At 55.4% G+C, this 14,525-nt stretch overlaps 4 protein-coding genes across 4 annotated transcripts; 1 reads left to right on the plus strand and 3 right to left on the minus strand.

Annotated features, from left to right (window-relative positions):
* Nucleotides 1–369: 369 nt before the first annotated feature.
* Nucleotides 370–2,261, plus strand: NCS57_00390200 (F-box domain-containing protein; the record flags this gene model as incomplete). The annotated part of the gene is made up of 2 exons (XM_053053879.1): nt 370–1,475; nt 1,529–2,261. 2 exons carry the CDS (start codon nt 370–372, stop codon nt 2,259–2,261), a joined length of 1,839 nt encoding a protein of 612 aa, XP_052916039.1.
* Nucleotides 2,262–2,483: 222 nt separating this feature from the next.
* NCS57_00390300 (uncharacterized protein) lies at nt 2,484–3,577 on the minus strand (the record flags this gene model as incomplete). The annotated part of the gene is made up of 3 exons (XM_053053880.1): nt 2,484–2,621; nt 2,674–3,485; nt 3,535–3,577. 3 exons carry the CDS (start codon nt 3,575–3,577, stop codon nt 2,484–2,486), a joined length of 993 nt encoding a protein of 330 aa, XP_052916040.1.
* Nucleotides 3,578–4,519: 942 nt separating this feature from the next.
* Nucleotides 4,520–7,656, minus strand: NCS57_00390400 (uncharacterized protein; the record flags this gene model as incomplete). The annotated part of the gene is made up of 5 exons (XM_053053881.1): nt 4,520–4,890; nt 4,950–5,896; nt 5,948–7,135; nt 7,348–7,443; nt 7,511–7,656. The coding sequence occupies 5 exons, from the start codon at nt 7,654–7,656 to the stop codon at nt 4,520–4,522; spliced, it is 2,748 nt and encodes a 915-aa protein (XP_052916041.1).
* Nucleotides 7,657–13,484: 5,828 nt separating this feature from the next.
* On the minus strand, nt 13,485–14,360 carry NCS57_00390500 (uncharacterized protein; the record flags this gene model as incomplete). The annotated part of the gene is made up of 1 exon (XM_053053882.1): nt 13,485–14,360. One exon carries the CDS (start codon nt 14,358–14,360, stop codon nt 13,485–13,487), a length of 876 nt encoding a protein of 291 aa, XP_052916042.1.
* Between the last annotated feature and the right edge of the window lie 165 nt (nt 14,361–14,525).

Below are 14,525 nucleotides of genomic sequence, written 5' to 3' on the forward strand. Positions count from 1 at the left end.
AGAAATCAAACAACAGCGTCTATTCTATGCATCTATCGGAACGTGATACCTAAGTAAGCTAGACCCGCTATGACGCCCTCTGTTTTTAGCAGCATTGCCTCGCCTCCCGCTTATGTTGTCCATCCATGGCAAACCAACATTTTATGACTCACATCTAGAGTCATCCTTGTTTAATAGTCGTTGGAGCCTGCGAGGCTGAACTGGCCTAGGTCTAGGACTGGTGGTTGATAGAAGTACAAAGGGTTGCCTCAGTCAGAAAGAAAAAAAAAAAAAAGTTCCTTCATCCACAACCAAACAACTAGACCGACCATTTTTCACGAAAAAAATGCTCCTCGAGCAATACAACAAACCAACAACAAAGATACAACCATGGAAAAGAAGTCTTTGGTGAGCCTCCCAGATGATCTCATCCTCGACATTGTCGAATACCTCGACACGGCCCGCGACGTCGCCCACGTCGGGGCCCTGAGCCGGCGCACGCAGGGTCTCATCCACCAGGACGGATGGCGCACCTTTGTCAAGACCCGGTTCCCGTCCCTCGATGTGCCTTCTAGTCTAGGCACCTCGTGGGGCATGCTTGCAGATCGCGCGACATACCTGGACAAGTGCTGGGAGAAGCGCGGCTTTTGGATGAATGTGCTGTATGAGAAGAAGCAGCAGCCGGGGAGATTTCAGCGGAGGGTTAGTGGAAGCCAATCTGTGCTTTTCCACTCCGTACTCGATGCTCGTCTCTCATCGTCACACGAGGAGGAGATCGTTGCTGCGGGCGTGGGTGAGAACCTCTTGGTACGGGTGAAGCCGGTGGATAAGCGACAGCCAGATGTGTGGCACCAACTTCAGGGGCAGGCCCTTGGCTACCGAGCTGGAACTGGTGATGTGACGGCAGTTTCGGTGGTAGAAGATGAGGAAACTGCAGGTGTCGTGGTCGGGAGGGCAAACGGAGATATCCAAATCCTCTCAGCCAAGGACAACTTTACAACTCCCTTGAGAAACCTCAAGCCAGCAGACGACACCCTACTCAACCATGCGTCTGATCCTATGAGAAAATCACCAGGACAACTCGCAGTATCATCTTTGCAGTGGCACCCCCAAAGCAACCTCCTGGCGAGTGGCAAAGGCTCTGTCCTCACCCTTCACGACCTAAACACCTCGGAAACAAGCCCCGTGGCGTACCACGACTTTTCCCAAGCAAGTCCCAACGACGAGGCCTCACTTTTACGCAGCGCCAAGTTCATGAGCAAGGACGTTGTAGCTTGTGCTCTAGGCGGTAGTCGAAATCCCCTCCGCTGGGGACAACTCACGCCGACGGGGATACAGTTTAGCAACGCTGCCAGCAACCCAAGGCCACTCGATGACGCTGCTGCTCTCACAGAGGTGAGACTGGGAGAAAAAACAACGATCCGGGCCATTGAACCTGTCAGGGGCGGAGGCAACGAGAATCTGCTGTTGAGTGCGTGGGATGACGGGACATATAGGTGAGGATATTCTCTCATATACACCTCGAATCGAGTTGCTAACCCCTGGTCAGACTCTTTGATATCCGCACACCCTCGGCACAGGACGCCGTCTACCGAGACCGTTTCCAGCCCTACGAGGCCGGCAGTTCCCTCCTCGTCTACGGCACAGAGCGTTTCATCGCCGGTAGCAACACGGCTCCGGACATTCGACTCTTTGACTTTCGGTACCCCAAGCCGTACCACCACACAACGGCTCTCCCATGCTCAGCCCAGTGGCCTTTTCCAAGCCAAAAAGACGACCACAAGATGTGGAGATCGGGTTGGGCCCCAGAATGTCAGCAGTGCCGTCCTGCAGATGGAACGGCGTGTCCGTGGCATGGTCTATCGAGGCGGAACTACTGGAGGCCTGATGCCACGCTGCACATTGGGAGTCCGACATTAGACAGAATCTACTGCTTAGCCAAGGCGTCAGATCTATCAGAGACTGTCTACTGCGGCCTCCGCGGTGCCATCCTCGAGATGAACCTCCACCTCACCTCAGACGCAGCCTACGAAGAAGGCTCTCGCACAACACCAGCAGGGTGGCGAATGGGAAGACCGGGCGGCAAGATTTCGCTCATAGAAACGGGCGTGAGCCTCTGCCAGGCAAAGGAGTGGTCCCTCGACAGCCGCGGCGTCCCAGAGCTGATCGTCCAGCGGCCACAACCCCAAGCACAACAGACGGGATCGCCGGATCAGATGAAGCGGCATAGACTGGACTCGGCGTTCCATAGACTACAGGATTTCCAACAGGCACAAGGATGAGATACACGAAGTGAAAGGGGATAAATAGGGGAACTGGTTTCTTGTTTTTTATGGAAAGGAACGGAGTTGGGCGGTATTTTTTCGTGCATAGATTCTTAGATCAAAAAGAGTTGCGGCAAACTCTATAGCGCGCTTATAGATGCGTCTAAAACAACGACAATGGCAACAGTTCTAAAAACAAATCATACAGTGGAACCATCTCTCTCTCTCTAGCTTCTAGCTCTATAGCTTCGACTCTGGCACAATCAGCGAGAGTCTCTCTTTCAGTGTAGTCTCTGCCTCCTTCTCGATCCTGCCGACGAGCTCATCGCAGGTAGGGATGTCATGGATCAAACCGATGACCTGTCCTGTGGTCCAAACCTAGAATTCAAGTCAGCAACTGTTATTTTGTTTTCAAAAGAACAAAACTTACTCCGTGCTCCGTGTCTCCGTTGATAAACACCTCCTTGCCTCTCTTGCCGCTCACATACGGCGCAATCTCTGAAAACTCTCCCGTAGTGCTCTCCCGCTCAATCTTGAGCGCATCCTCAGCGACCTTGTTCTTGTACAGACGGCTCGTATTCTTCCACCGTCGCAGCAACAGAGTCGTGTCAGTCTCTTGCGCACGCACAATCTCCTCCTTGACCTTAATGTGAATAGGCGCTTCCTGGGTACACATGAAGCGCGTGCCCATGTTGACGCCGCTCGCGCCGAGGACGAGCGCGGCGGCGAGACCTTGGCCGTCCGCGAAGCCGCCGCTGGCGATGAAGGGCACCTTGAGGGTCTGACGCGCCTTGCTCAGGAGGATAAAGTTTGTAATGTCGCTCTCGCCGACGTGGCCGGCGCACTCGAAACCGTCAATGCTCAAAAAGTCGACGCCGAGCTTGACGGCGCTCTGGGCGTGGCGGATGGTGGTGCACTTGTGCAGCACGGTGACGCCGGCCTTCTTGAGCTGCGAGATGACGGGTCCGGGAGAGTTGCCTGCCGTCTCGACAATGTTGACGCCCTCGTCGATGATGGCCTGGGCGTAGGCGCCATAGTCAGGGGGAACCATGGCGGGCAGGAGTGTGATGTTGACGCCAAAGGGCTTGCCGGTGAGGGTGCGGCAGCGACGGATCTCGTCGCGGAGGGCGGCTGGTGTGGGAAAGATGAGGGCCGTGATGATGCCCAGGCCGCCGGCGTTGGACACAGCAGAGGCCAGGTCTGCCGTGCCTACGTGCATCATGCCGCCCTGGACGACAGGCACTGATAATCGTTAATAACAGATGTCATGGTGTTTCAGCATGATACGAACCTCTGATGCCCAGGCGGCGGGTAAGTTCAGTCGCAAACGGCATGGCGGAAATGTCTAAGATGACGTTGCAATACAAAAAAAGACACGAGATAAAAATCGCAGAAAGAGAGAGATCTACAAATCAAGTCTATAACGGCAGGAGGACATGTATGATTAATACACAACAAAAAGACCGAGGCTGATGTTTCCAGAAAACAACCTCGACACCTCGGGATGCCGAGGCACAGGAACCAAGTCTCCGCTTATCACCACCTTGTCACTTGTCAAGTTCGCCCTCCACTCTCGGCTCCTGTTCCCCCTTCCCCTCCCCACACCCGCTCACATGCTTCTCCATCTTGCTTTGCATCTCCGTGCGTGTTCCTTTGTGGGGAGATGGGGACGGGGATCCATCCCCCCGGTGTGCACGTACCAGCACCCTCAACCTCGTCACATGATGGACTCTAACAACATCTCTCCTCCTATTACCTACATACCCATACTCTACCGACTTAGCAGTGTCTTGCCAAACAAAACTACGTCAACTGACACCATTTCCAGGTCGTGTCACGAGTACAAGTCTTACAATACGTACCTAGATACCCATACTTGGTCTCACGTCAAGCATCGAGTCCAGTTCAAACTCAAAAATACCAACTGTTTCTTGTTGTCTCCCAACTACCATGCCCATCTCATCCACAAAGCACCCAAGTAGCTAAACCATACCTAGCCTCATCATATTGATTCGTCATCAAGGTGACTCGAACCATGTCCGTCCGTCAGTCCAAAACGCCTAGTGTACACGATAATCCCATGTCGTAAACCATCATGACCTCAAATCACAAACAAACCCGCCCAAATTTTGCTGTGAGCCTCGACAGGTGTCTGCACCGCACCTGTCATCATTGCTCCCTTCAAGCCAGACGCCAAGAAATTCCAAGGGTATTCATCCCAGTAGCCCTGTTGTCCTCAACGAAACCGCATCAATACTGCTTGGTTCAGCCGCCGTTCAAGCCGGAGGAGTTCTCTCTCGCGGCTTGTCAATCAAGTCCGCGTAAGCGTCGAGACTGGATCCCATCACCTTGACAATTTCAAAGATGTGCGTTCCTTTAAACGTCTCAGCCCAGAGCCGGACCACCGCGCTGGCCAGCTGTCGAAGTTTGGCGCTATCGCTCGTTGCCGCCTCGTTCGGTCCGTGTCCCGAGTTCGGTCCCGCTAGCGAAGGGTCGATCGGAACCGCAAATTCGGTCTCATCCAGCATCCGCCGTACCATCTCCAAGAGGTTCTTCTCCTCTGGCGACGCTGTAGCGTCGTTGGGCCCAATCGCCGCGATGGTCAGGAGCCACTTGGCTACCAGAATAGCACATTCAAAGTTGCACACTGACAAATATTGATTAGCAGGCTGATGAAACAAGAGGCGCATTGATGTCATAACTCACGTGAGTGTTGAATGCTCCATTCGGCCGACTTTGTCCTGGCCACATAGTTGACGCCCGCTTTCACCAACATGGACAGCGCATGGATCGCTTGGAACACTGCCCGGTGCAGTCTTAGACTTCGGACTAGCAAGGGAGTCCTGCTCAGGGCCGACGCCACCAAAAGCGGATCCCGGGTCTCGAGCGCGGTAGACGGAGTCACATCGGTATACAGCCGAATGTACGCTTGTCGAAGCAGTGCAGTCGCCGTGAAATCCAACGTTCCGCCCTCGATCGAGTCCGACACGCTGTAGTGACCCGACTCGGCTGCCCTGAGCTGATGCTGGTCCTCAAAGCTGGTCTGCCACACCCGGAGAGCCTGCGACACCTCCTCCACATCCTGGGGCTTCATCGTTCGGTGAATGTTGTACGGAAGACCAGTTGCAAACGACGTCTGCTTAAGTAGGTAAATGTGCTGGATAAGGGCGTGGATCAGAACATAACTTCCGAATGACGACAAGTGCTGTGGGAGCCCTTGGTTCGTTCGTCCAAAAAGTCGCGAAAAGGCGTCGTGCAAGGTGAGCTCGATCATAGGCGTCGACTGGCGCATTTCTTGCCATTGCCAAGCCGACTCCGCCCTCCAGAGTTTACCCCGTTGAGGCAGTAGAAGGTTCAACTCTGATGTCAGTAACAGAGGCGGCATGTTGTAAGCGATACTGCAGAGGTTGAAGAAACAGTAAGCAACAAGCTTTGTCCGCGTGGCAGTTTCAAGTCGAATCCAAGTCTCCCAGTCATTGACAGCACTCTGGTTTACTTCGGCCACAAGTCCTTCTTCCCGAATCAAGATGGCCAGGTTGCTCTGCAACGACAATGCTTCGTGAAGAATCGTCGGTACGCCCCAGAGGCCGACAGCGAAAAGGAGCAAGACTGCTTGAATTGTCTCGATTCTTGCCTGGGGGGTGTTGGGAGAACTGTGCATAATGGTTAGAAAAAATCTATTGCTCGACACACAAATCACTTACTAAGGCTCTCGATGCGTATCCTGGGTTGCCGGACGCTCTGACTGGGCAGATGCAAACGAATGGCGGTATGTGGCACTAGGCGAGGGTCTAGTAGAATGAGGACTGTAAGCCGCTGCAGTTGGCAACAAGGCATGAACCTCGGAGATGCGCCTCCGTCGAATCTGCTCCATTGCTACCGCCTTGGCGGCATACCACAACGCATAGCCTCGGTTCTTCTCAAAGCGGTATTGTGCTCCCACGGCCAAAATAGCAAGCAGCAACTCGGGAGCAGCTTCGGCGGGCGAGAACGTGGGAAGATGCAAGAAGGGCAAGTGTTCGTGAAGACCACTGATGTAGCCCTCGAGGAATCTTGTCAAAGTATGCCGAGACGGGAACACAAAATCATTCGGGAGAACGGCAGAAAACTCATCCAGTCTGTTCTTGATCACGGTATGATCGGCGACAGAAATGCGTAGCGCTGATGCCCGAGCTGAATCATCAAGTCCTCGGTTTGCAGGGTCCGCCGAGTCTCGCGCATCGGCCGGCATGTTCGGAAAGCGTCCTGGGAACAGTGCCGACTTGGACGATCGGCGTTGAGCTGCGCCTCCTTGACTTCGGGACCACATCATCTGCTGCTCGGTTTCGAAATTGGGAGGGAGGAAATGCGAAGAAGAGGCGAACTCGTCCAGGAAAGGGTTATAGTCGTCATAGGAGCCATTGGGAGGCTGTTGGGGCACATAACCAGATCCTAGAGGTTGGTCTTCTCGAGGTCGATCAGTCGTATATGCCACGATAGTGTCGCCATAGCTGCTTTTTCTTCGAGCATCTGGAGAATGTGGTGGAGGTGCCCCATTGGTCGGTCCCTGGACAGCGTTGCCTGAGCTTGCGAGGGCGGCGTCGGACAAGAGATCGAGATTGCATGCTCCGGGTCTGGCCTGTGCGCGCGGATCTTGGGGACCCTGAGGAGGCCCCTGAGGAGGAACTGGTCCATGGTGGAATTGCTGTGGTTGAGGCAACGGCTGTTGAGGTGGTGCAGGTCGCGCTGCGTTGTGATGCTGTAAGGCTATGGCCTCGGCGCTGATCTGACCTTCAGATACAGAGCTCTTGTGAGATGCAGTGGAAGTATTAGATGACAACTTCCTGGGGCGGTTATTATCCTTGCTACCTTCATTGAGGTGCACGAGCTTCTCGTGTCTGACGAGAAGGTCCCTAATGTCCATGTAAGCATATGTGTAGAAGACTTGGGCGATGATCAGGAGTGAAGCGTGGTTAGGATGAGACATGAACGACAACAGAAAGAGAAAGAGAACGAGCAGGGGGACAACGTTAGGTAATTGTATGATAAGTGATGAGTGAGTGGCCAGGTGGGACGGGCTGAGGAACGGTGGGATATAGCGGAACTAGAGCATAGCATAACGTACCTTCGTCCGAAGGTCTTTCCGCAGCGATCCCAACCACATGAAAATGGCTTCTCCTTGGTATGAGTACGTTCATGTCGTTGGACATGCTCAACGCGTCTGCATCCCGAGACATGGTCAGCATATCCAACATTCAGACGAGGGTCTAGTCCGCGTGGTAACTGACCTGAACCGCTTGCTGCAGTACTTGCAGGGCAGCGTCTTGGGCTTTGGCTGGCGAACTTCGGTGGGCTCTGGGGCGACGAGAGGCGCCGGGGGACCAGGAAGGGCACGAGGAGGAGGAGGGCCCTCCATAGACTGAATGGCAAGCATGGTGAACGAGGTTGCTGAGAAGGCAAGGCCTCAGAGCAGTCGGGTCGTTCACGTAATTCAAGATATCAAATTGTGGGGAGAAGAGTTGAGGAGAAATGGAAGAGATGGAAGAGAGGGAAAAGGCGAGACAGATTTGGAGCTGGGGAGATGCAGGCAAAGATGGCGGATTGCGGGGTGCGTTAAGGGCAGAGCATGGCATGTGGAGAGAAATAGACGGTGGCCCGTGAACGCGAGAAGGAGGGATAGGGATGGGAAGGTAGGCAATGAAGGATGGGATGTCTTCCGCGGAAGGGGGAGCGTCGGATCGGGGGTTACGGGGGGCAGACAGAGTGAGGGAGGAGGGCACGGCCGCCAAGGTACAAGACTGGAGGTACTGTAGAGATAATGGATGGGCACAGGCAAGCCTCAAAACACCCCTTAGCGCTTCCCCTCTCCTGTGCTATTTCGGCTGTTCCCCCTCTTGGGCCGCGAGGTACAGGAGGTGTGTACCCCCAGACGTGGTCGACTCTGGACGTGGTGACGGAGGTGGAGGAACTGAATCTAGCGGGCGAGAGCTCGGCTGATGACTCCGAGTCGCCAGTGCTTTATCGGTGTTATTTCCGAGCTATCAGACCCTCAAGCTATGGCTGTTTCGTGTCCTGGCGATAAAAAGCCACAGTGTTTCTGACGCCGTCGAGGTCGATATAGGTCGTGTGCCGAGTGTTGGGAGGCGGTAGGCTCAGGCGAATGTACGGATGTAGATGTGGATGAAAGAGGGGAGAGACCCAGAGGAACAAAAAAGATTTGAGAGGGACACAAGGCGAATGCAGGGCCAGCAGGGGACCCTCTCTCCACGGAGGAAATGGAGAAGCAAGCGAAGTGGATGGCCGTGTCAAGGTTTGCAATCCAGGTCTCGGTTTAGCACCCGACGAACTGGCTCAGGATCGGGCTAGATGGAGAGGAGGTGGATGTATGATGAGATGGATGGGATGGAACCCGGGGAAAAGAACCTGGGGATTCGTGAAAACCTGGGGCGAGCAAGGAGGCTTCTGGGAACTGGAACTGGAATCTCGGGGTGGCAGAAGCCGAGTGAGAGTTGACGAGAGCCAGAGCCGGGTCAATGACTGGCTACCTAGGTGCTGGTGCTAGGAGGGATGAATGTCTCTCCTCGCCAAGTTCACGGCGAAGGGAGTGGGCGGGGGTGTATACCGAGCGAGCTGAGTGACGAGTAAGATGGCTTGCCACGTCGGTGCGCCCAGCGTCTGGAGGGACCGAGTTCCTTTCCGCGGCACGGGGGCGTCTGCAGAGCAAGGCCGTGACAAGACCAGGGCAAAGAGGGGAAGAGAGGAGGCAAGATGGGAGCTCGAGATAAGTTCCTAAGCAGGAATGGTGTGGCAAGGTACAAGAGTCGTACCGTCAGAATTGTACACTGAAAGAGAGGTGTCGAGGATGGAGTTTGCTGCCGAGTTAGGCAAGGTATGACGGTGTAGCGCGGGCGCAAGGGCCAGGGCGGGGAAATTGGAGGTGGAAGGAGGGACGAGACCCCCAAGGTACTTCCGCCTTCTCCGGGGGGTTAGGCGGCGTAGCGGTATCTAGCGGTTCAAGTATCCATAGGGCGAGATTGAGTCGACAGACAGGCGGCTACTTGAGGTGGACGTACGTAAATGAATGCATCAGCTGTGCGCACGCACGAGATAATTATTAATTAATTCCCGTCGTAAAAAGAAAGTGTGGAGAGGGAATAACCAAGAGTGTGAGTGGGCGAATGCATCAATCTGGGGGAATGCGTCTCCAAGGAGCCACTGGATCTGCGTGAAAGCCAGCCACAAAAGTTGTGGAGGGACAAAGGGACAGGAAGAAAAAGAAACGTGAGCATGAAGGATTCCCCAGTGGACGGCAATCATTGCTCTATAGGCGCGGCAAGCAGAGGAGATATCAGATCAGCTGTCAAAAGTAAAGAAGCAGTCTGTGCAAATCTGACAGAGCCGCCGGCCACAGCCATGTCATGTCGTTCCGTCGCGGAGATGACGGAGTGCAGAAGAGTTGGCCGGAGAATCTCTGGACTGCGCCCTACGCCAGCAAGTTGGCAACCTACGTCCTGTACCTTGGCAACCTGAACCTCGAGGCAACGTAAGTAAAACGGCAGAGCCAAGCTTGTGGCGGAGTCAAGGGCTGGTCTCTGGGTCTAGGCCGCCGGGGGGGTTTGGGGGTGTGCTCACATTGGAGCTGGAGCCCGTCAAAAAATCCCGGGGCGAAAGCCGCAGAGCAGAGGCGGAGGCACATGCAACGACAAGAAATCTGGGCAGTCCTGGGCAGACCTGGGCATGTGTCGATGCGTGCATTCTCTGGCAGCCACAGCACGCAGGGGGATGGTACGAAGTCGAGGTTCCCAAGGCAAAGAAGCAAAGATGGATGGTAAACAGCTGATGATTCGTGGCAACCATTCCAGCTGCAGAGGTGTAGCTGTTGCTGCTGATGCTGCTGTTATCGGGACAATAACGGCGGGATTTGTAACAGTTGCCGGTCCGACGTCCGTTCCTTGGTGCTGTCTAGGGCCGCTCTTGCCGTTTTACCCTTCCCCAGCGTGTCCCCCCATCTAGCACAGGCACAGCGAGCACTGCAGGCAGGTCAAGCAAGGTGAGGGAGGGAGCAGCGGGAGGTACCTCTATTGTACCGAAAATGCCCCCATGGGGCAAGTGCATCTGGGGTTGAATCTCCGCATTCTGGTTTGGAGACTTTGTCCAAAATGTCCCACTTGGCCTTCTGGGTCCCCCATGCAAGCAGGATTTTTTTACGTGTCCCTGTCGCGACCCCGGCCAATGAGACACTTGGCAATAGGCCCATCGTCAGGCTACCTGGTTACGGCAGGTAAGGTACTTACCACTTACCGACAATGGCAGTCGCCTTACCCTGCCTCTTCTGGAGTAAAGGCGAAGAAGCCCAGAGGTTAGGGCACTGAGTTGGCTGGAGAGACCGCTGGTTTCCCCTGGACGCCATGACGATGTTCCCAGCTCTTTCCTAAGCTTAGTCTTCCCGCCCAACCGCGCTCACCTTCCGTTCCCACTTTTTCTTTTTCGCTCTTGCCAAAGAGCCATCGGTCTTGTCACCACACCATGGCGAATCCATTCATCTTGGCTTCTCCCTCTCATCAACTTCTAGTTCAGCCTATCTGCTTCGAATCATCCAATCTCGTTCAAATCCGATCCGTCATCCAGCCCTAGGCCAAACCCCAGATTCTGCATGCATCAGCCATCTGTTACAGTGCCTAGCAGGACGGACCCCTTTGATTGCTTCTCCTGACCAATATGCTGCATCGTCTCGTCCAACCTGATGACCCCAGGTATGCACTTTGATGACTGGCGTCAAGCCATGGCATCTTCGTTTCCTGATCGTCGTCGTCTTCCTTGCATTATCGTCTCTCTTATTCAACCCCCTGCTTCACATACACTTATACAAGTGAAACTGTTTGCAACCTCATCCTCCCGTGCAGCTTAAACATCAACGACTTTCACAACTTTTCTGCCCAATCACGCCAAGTTCCGTTCCCTCCCCGCAGCCGCTCTTTGCGCCGTTGCCTCGAGACTTTGCCGCCATGTGGATGCCCGGAAGATGGGAATGCAAGCCGCTTTTCGTTGAGAGTGGAAAGCGGGGTGAGTCCGATGCGGAGCAAAGGAGCATGAGCAAAGCAACGCCATGGACATGGACTAGCCCCGTCAACGATGCAGTATGAAAAGACACAAGGGTCAAGGGAAACGAAGACGGTCTGAGGGCAAGACACTCCTGTTGGCACTTTCGTCAACACATTGAGGATCATCGTCAGGTCAAGAAGGAGAGAGAAGGACTCAAGCCAGGCACTCTACAACGTCAACTCCCCCATGTTTCCCCCTTTCAGCGGTCAGAACTCAGGAGGATATCTGAGGCAGCTGGGGTATCAAGGGATGGACCAAGATCTCTCGTCCCCCCAAGATGATGACAATTTGCTTCTGGTGGACTTGTCGGTGTCCGATACAGGCCATGCTCGCATCCGGCCAGAAGGCAAACACCTTGAGCGACAAGTACAAGACTCCAGCTCCTCCATATGCTCGCCTCTGTCTCTGCCTCCACCTGCGCCCTCCCTCGCCTCCACGCAACTGCAACACCACCACTAGAAACGGCGGCAGTCAGCCTCCACGCCAAGGTCCAGGGTCCCTGTCAACGGCCGCCTTCTGATGCTTGCCTTTATGTTGGGGGCCTGTTGTAGCGACTTTGTTGAATCAACGACGTAGTCCAGACAAAGGTTGCCGGGCTCCAGACAGCCTCGTTTAGCTGGGCACGACTACAGACTCGGTGTGGGCGGCTCTTGTCTGGCGTACCGGGCGGTCGACTGTTTACCTACCTCGATCTGGTCTCAGTTCGGTGAGCCCATGGAGTTTTAGGTTCGTCCAGGGCTCGCTTAAGACATCTCATGGAGGCAAAACCTTCCGGATTCAACAGAGGTGGGAAATAAAAGTGTTCACTGACGGACGAGCCAGGCGAGCCCAGTGACCCTTGTCAAGCGGTTGTCCATGGTTGTGGAGGTGCGGAGACCCCCATGGCCGGTGCGTGTGGGGTAGATTTTGGATCTGGCCCCCGGACTGGTCTTGCAGGCATCTCGGGCTCAACCATGAGTCTCTGCATCGTATGAGCTCATCGTCTCCTCGCGCGCCATGCCATGCCCGCCGGCGAAGATGCAGCGAGGGTGCGAGCGTGTGTACGTTCGGTTCTCTTGGAACCCTAATGCGGTCCTGTCCTGCACCGGAGATGGGCCGCTGAAGATGATGGGTGACAAGGGGCCATTATCCACGGCACCGCACCACTAGCACGGCTGAAGCTCTACTAGATGTACCTGCCCCGCGTTCCAGGTGCAAGGCTTCATCTCCCCATGGGGTCGTCCTGAGTATAAGCCGAGCCCACCCTCTCTCTCATGCCGGAATGGAGCCGACGGATAGGCACTGTTCTCGGGGCAATTCCTCTGGTCAAGAACACACGGGTTGCCAGAATGACTCGCTTATCCCGCAACAAACACCCGCCGTGTAACAAATCCCCCCAACGACTTCCGAGCGTCCAACCACCGGCTTCCTCTCCGGTCCGTTACTATCACGTCAATGCACGTGTCCTGCGATCAAGAGGCTGCTGGCTTGCTCAAGGTTTCAAGCTCCACGTCTTCGAATCTGGGGTCCCCAGATGATTCCGAGGAGATGACATCCGATCCCGGGGTAATTGGGATGTGGGGGGGTTGAGTTGGCATCCCCCAGATTGCCCCGGATGTCGAATCGTCTCACCGTTGTTGTTGAGGTAGTGTAGTTGTGCCGGAGGGGTTGTTCGTCAAAGGCTCGGGATCTCGGTTTGTTGTCCGGGACATGATAGACTATCTACCTCGGCCACCATGCCACTTGTGCCGCATTCAGCCAGGGCCACAGGACAGGACGGAATCAACTCGATGGTCAGTCAGATCTTTTCGGCTGCTGACCTATCATGGCAGTCCTACGGGGAGGCCTGGCGGCTGAGAGGGGGCAGGGCTACTGTATAGGCCAGCTTGATCTCACATTAACGGTACATGTGTATTACCTATCGCTGAAGCACATGCGGGCTCTCAAGGGCCAGCAGCAGCAGGGGGAATCAGCATCGAGGTCGCGAATCAGATGCCCTCGAGCATTCTCGGCTGCCTCATTCGCCCGAGACGAGACCCGTTGCGGGAGTTGTACCGCACCCCTCTCGGCACCAATCTTTATGCCCAGACCCGCCATCTTGTTCAGGCACCAAGCCAGATATGACATCAAAACGTTTCCCTCTTGCTCTCCTTGGGCCTTGGACCTTGGACTTTGGGGGGCTCAACCCTGAAGCGAGAAGCCGACCTGACCGCTCTCACTGCCCAGGCGGACAAGGCGTTGTCTCATCCCCTCTGCCCTCCGCCTCTGGGCGTCCTCGAGCGGCCCAAAGGCGCACTTGTCGACCCAGCTGCCAACCCCGTGCTGCAAGACGTTCCTCGCCCGCAGAGTGCTGCCCTGTACATGGCCCACGGAACCGTGCAGTGTCATGCGTTCTTTACTGCTGCTATATACGCCACGGTGCAGGATGTTGTTGTTGTAGAAGACAATGTCGCCGGGCTGTAATTTGACGATAAGCTGGCCTGGCAGTGACTTGGCAAAGGGATCGGCGTCTCGCTCGACGTCTGTCCTGGCGCGCCTGTGAGAGCCGGGCACGACGATCAGGGAATCATCCTCCCACAGGGCAAAGTTGTACTGGGCGTGATACGCGTGCTTCCCGAGCCGCTCCATCTCCTCTTGGGGCATAGCCTCGGCCGGGATGTCATCGCGATGCCACCTCAACTCAAAGTCCTTGTCGGGTCTCACCAGCATGTTGAAGAGCTCCATGATGAGCTGGTCATCCTCACACTGGAGCAGCTGCCTGACGATTCCGATGACGGCGTCGGAAAAGTACAGCTCGGTGAAGAGCTCGTGACCTGGTAGGTCGGGCTTCATAAGGTGCTGAACGCCCCAGATTCCGTGCTCGCGAGCCTGGCTGGCATCCCACGGGGGGAACTGCTTGCCCACGGTCCGGACGTGCGGCCATCCCCCGCTGCGCGCCAAGTCGGCGGCCTTGGTACTGGCCTTGCGCAGAGCGTCAAGCTTGTCCTTGTCGACAATGGACTTGATGACGACGAAGCCATCCTGGTTCAGTTGGTCAAGATATGGCGAGGCTGGCATGATGGATTACGCGCCGGCCACCAATGTGGGGTTGGTTTCGTACGTTGGAGGTGTCTGTCTGAGACCCGCGGGCCGATGATATAGGGCAAATCTCTGAGCCTTGTGGCTTGCAGGAGGATGAGCAGCAGCAGCAGCAGTAGCTCGGTCCAAGGGGGAGAGCTATGA

The sequence above is a fragment of the Fusarium keratoplasticum genome, chromosome 3 (genome assembly GCF_025433545.1).
Source record: "Fusarium keratoplasticum isolate Fu6.1 chromosome 3, whole genome shotgun sequence".
Classification (NCBI taxonomy): Eukaryota; Fungi; Ascomycota; class Sordariomycetes; order Hypocreales; family Nectriaceae; genus Fusarium; species Fusarium keratoplasticum.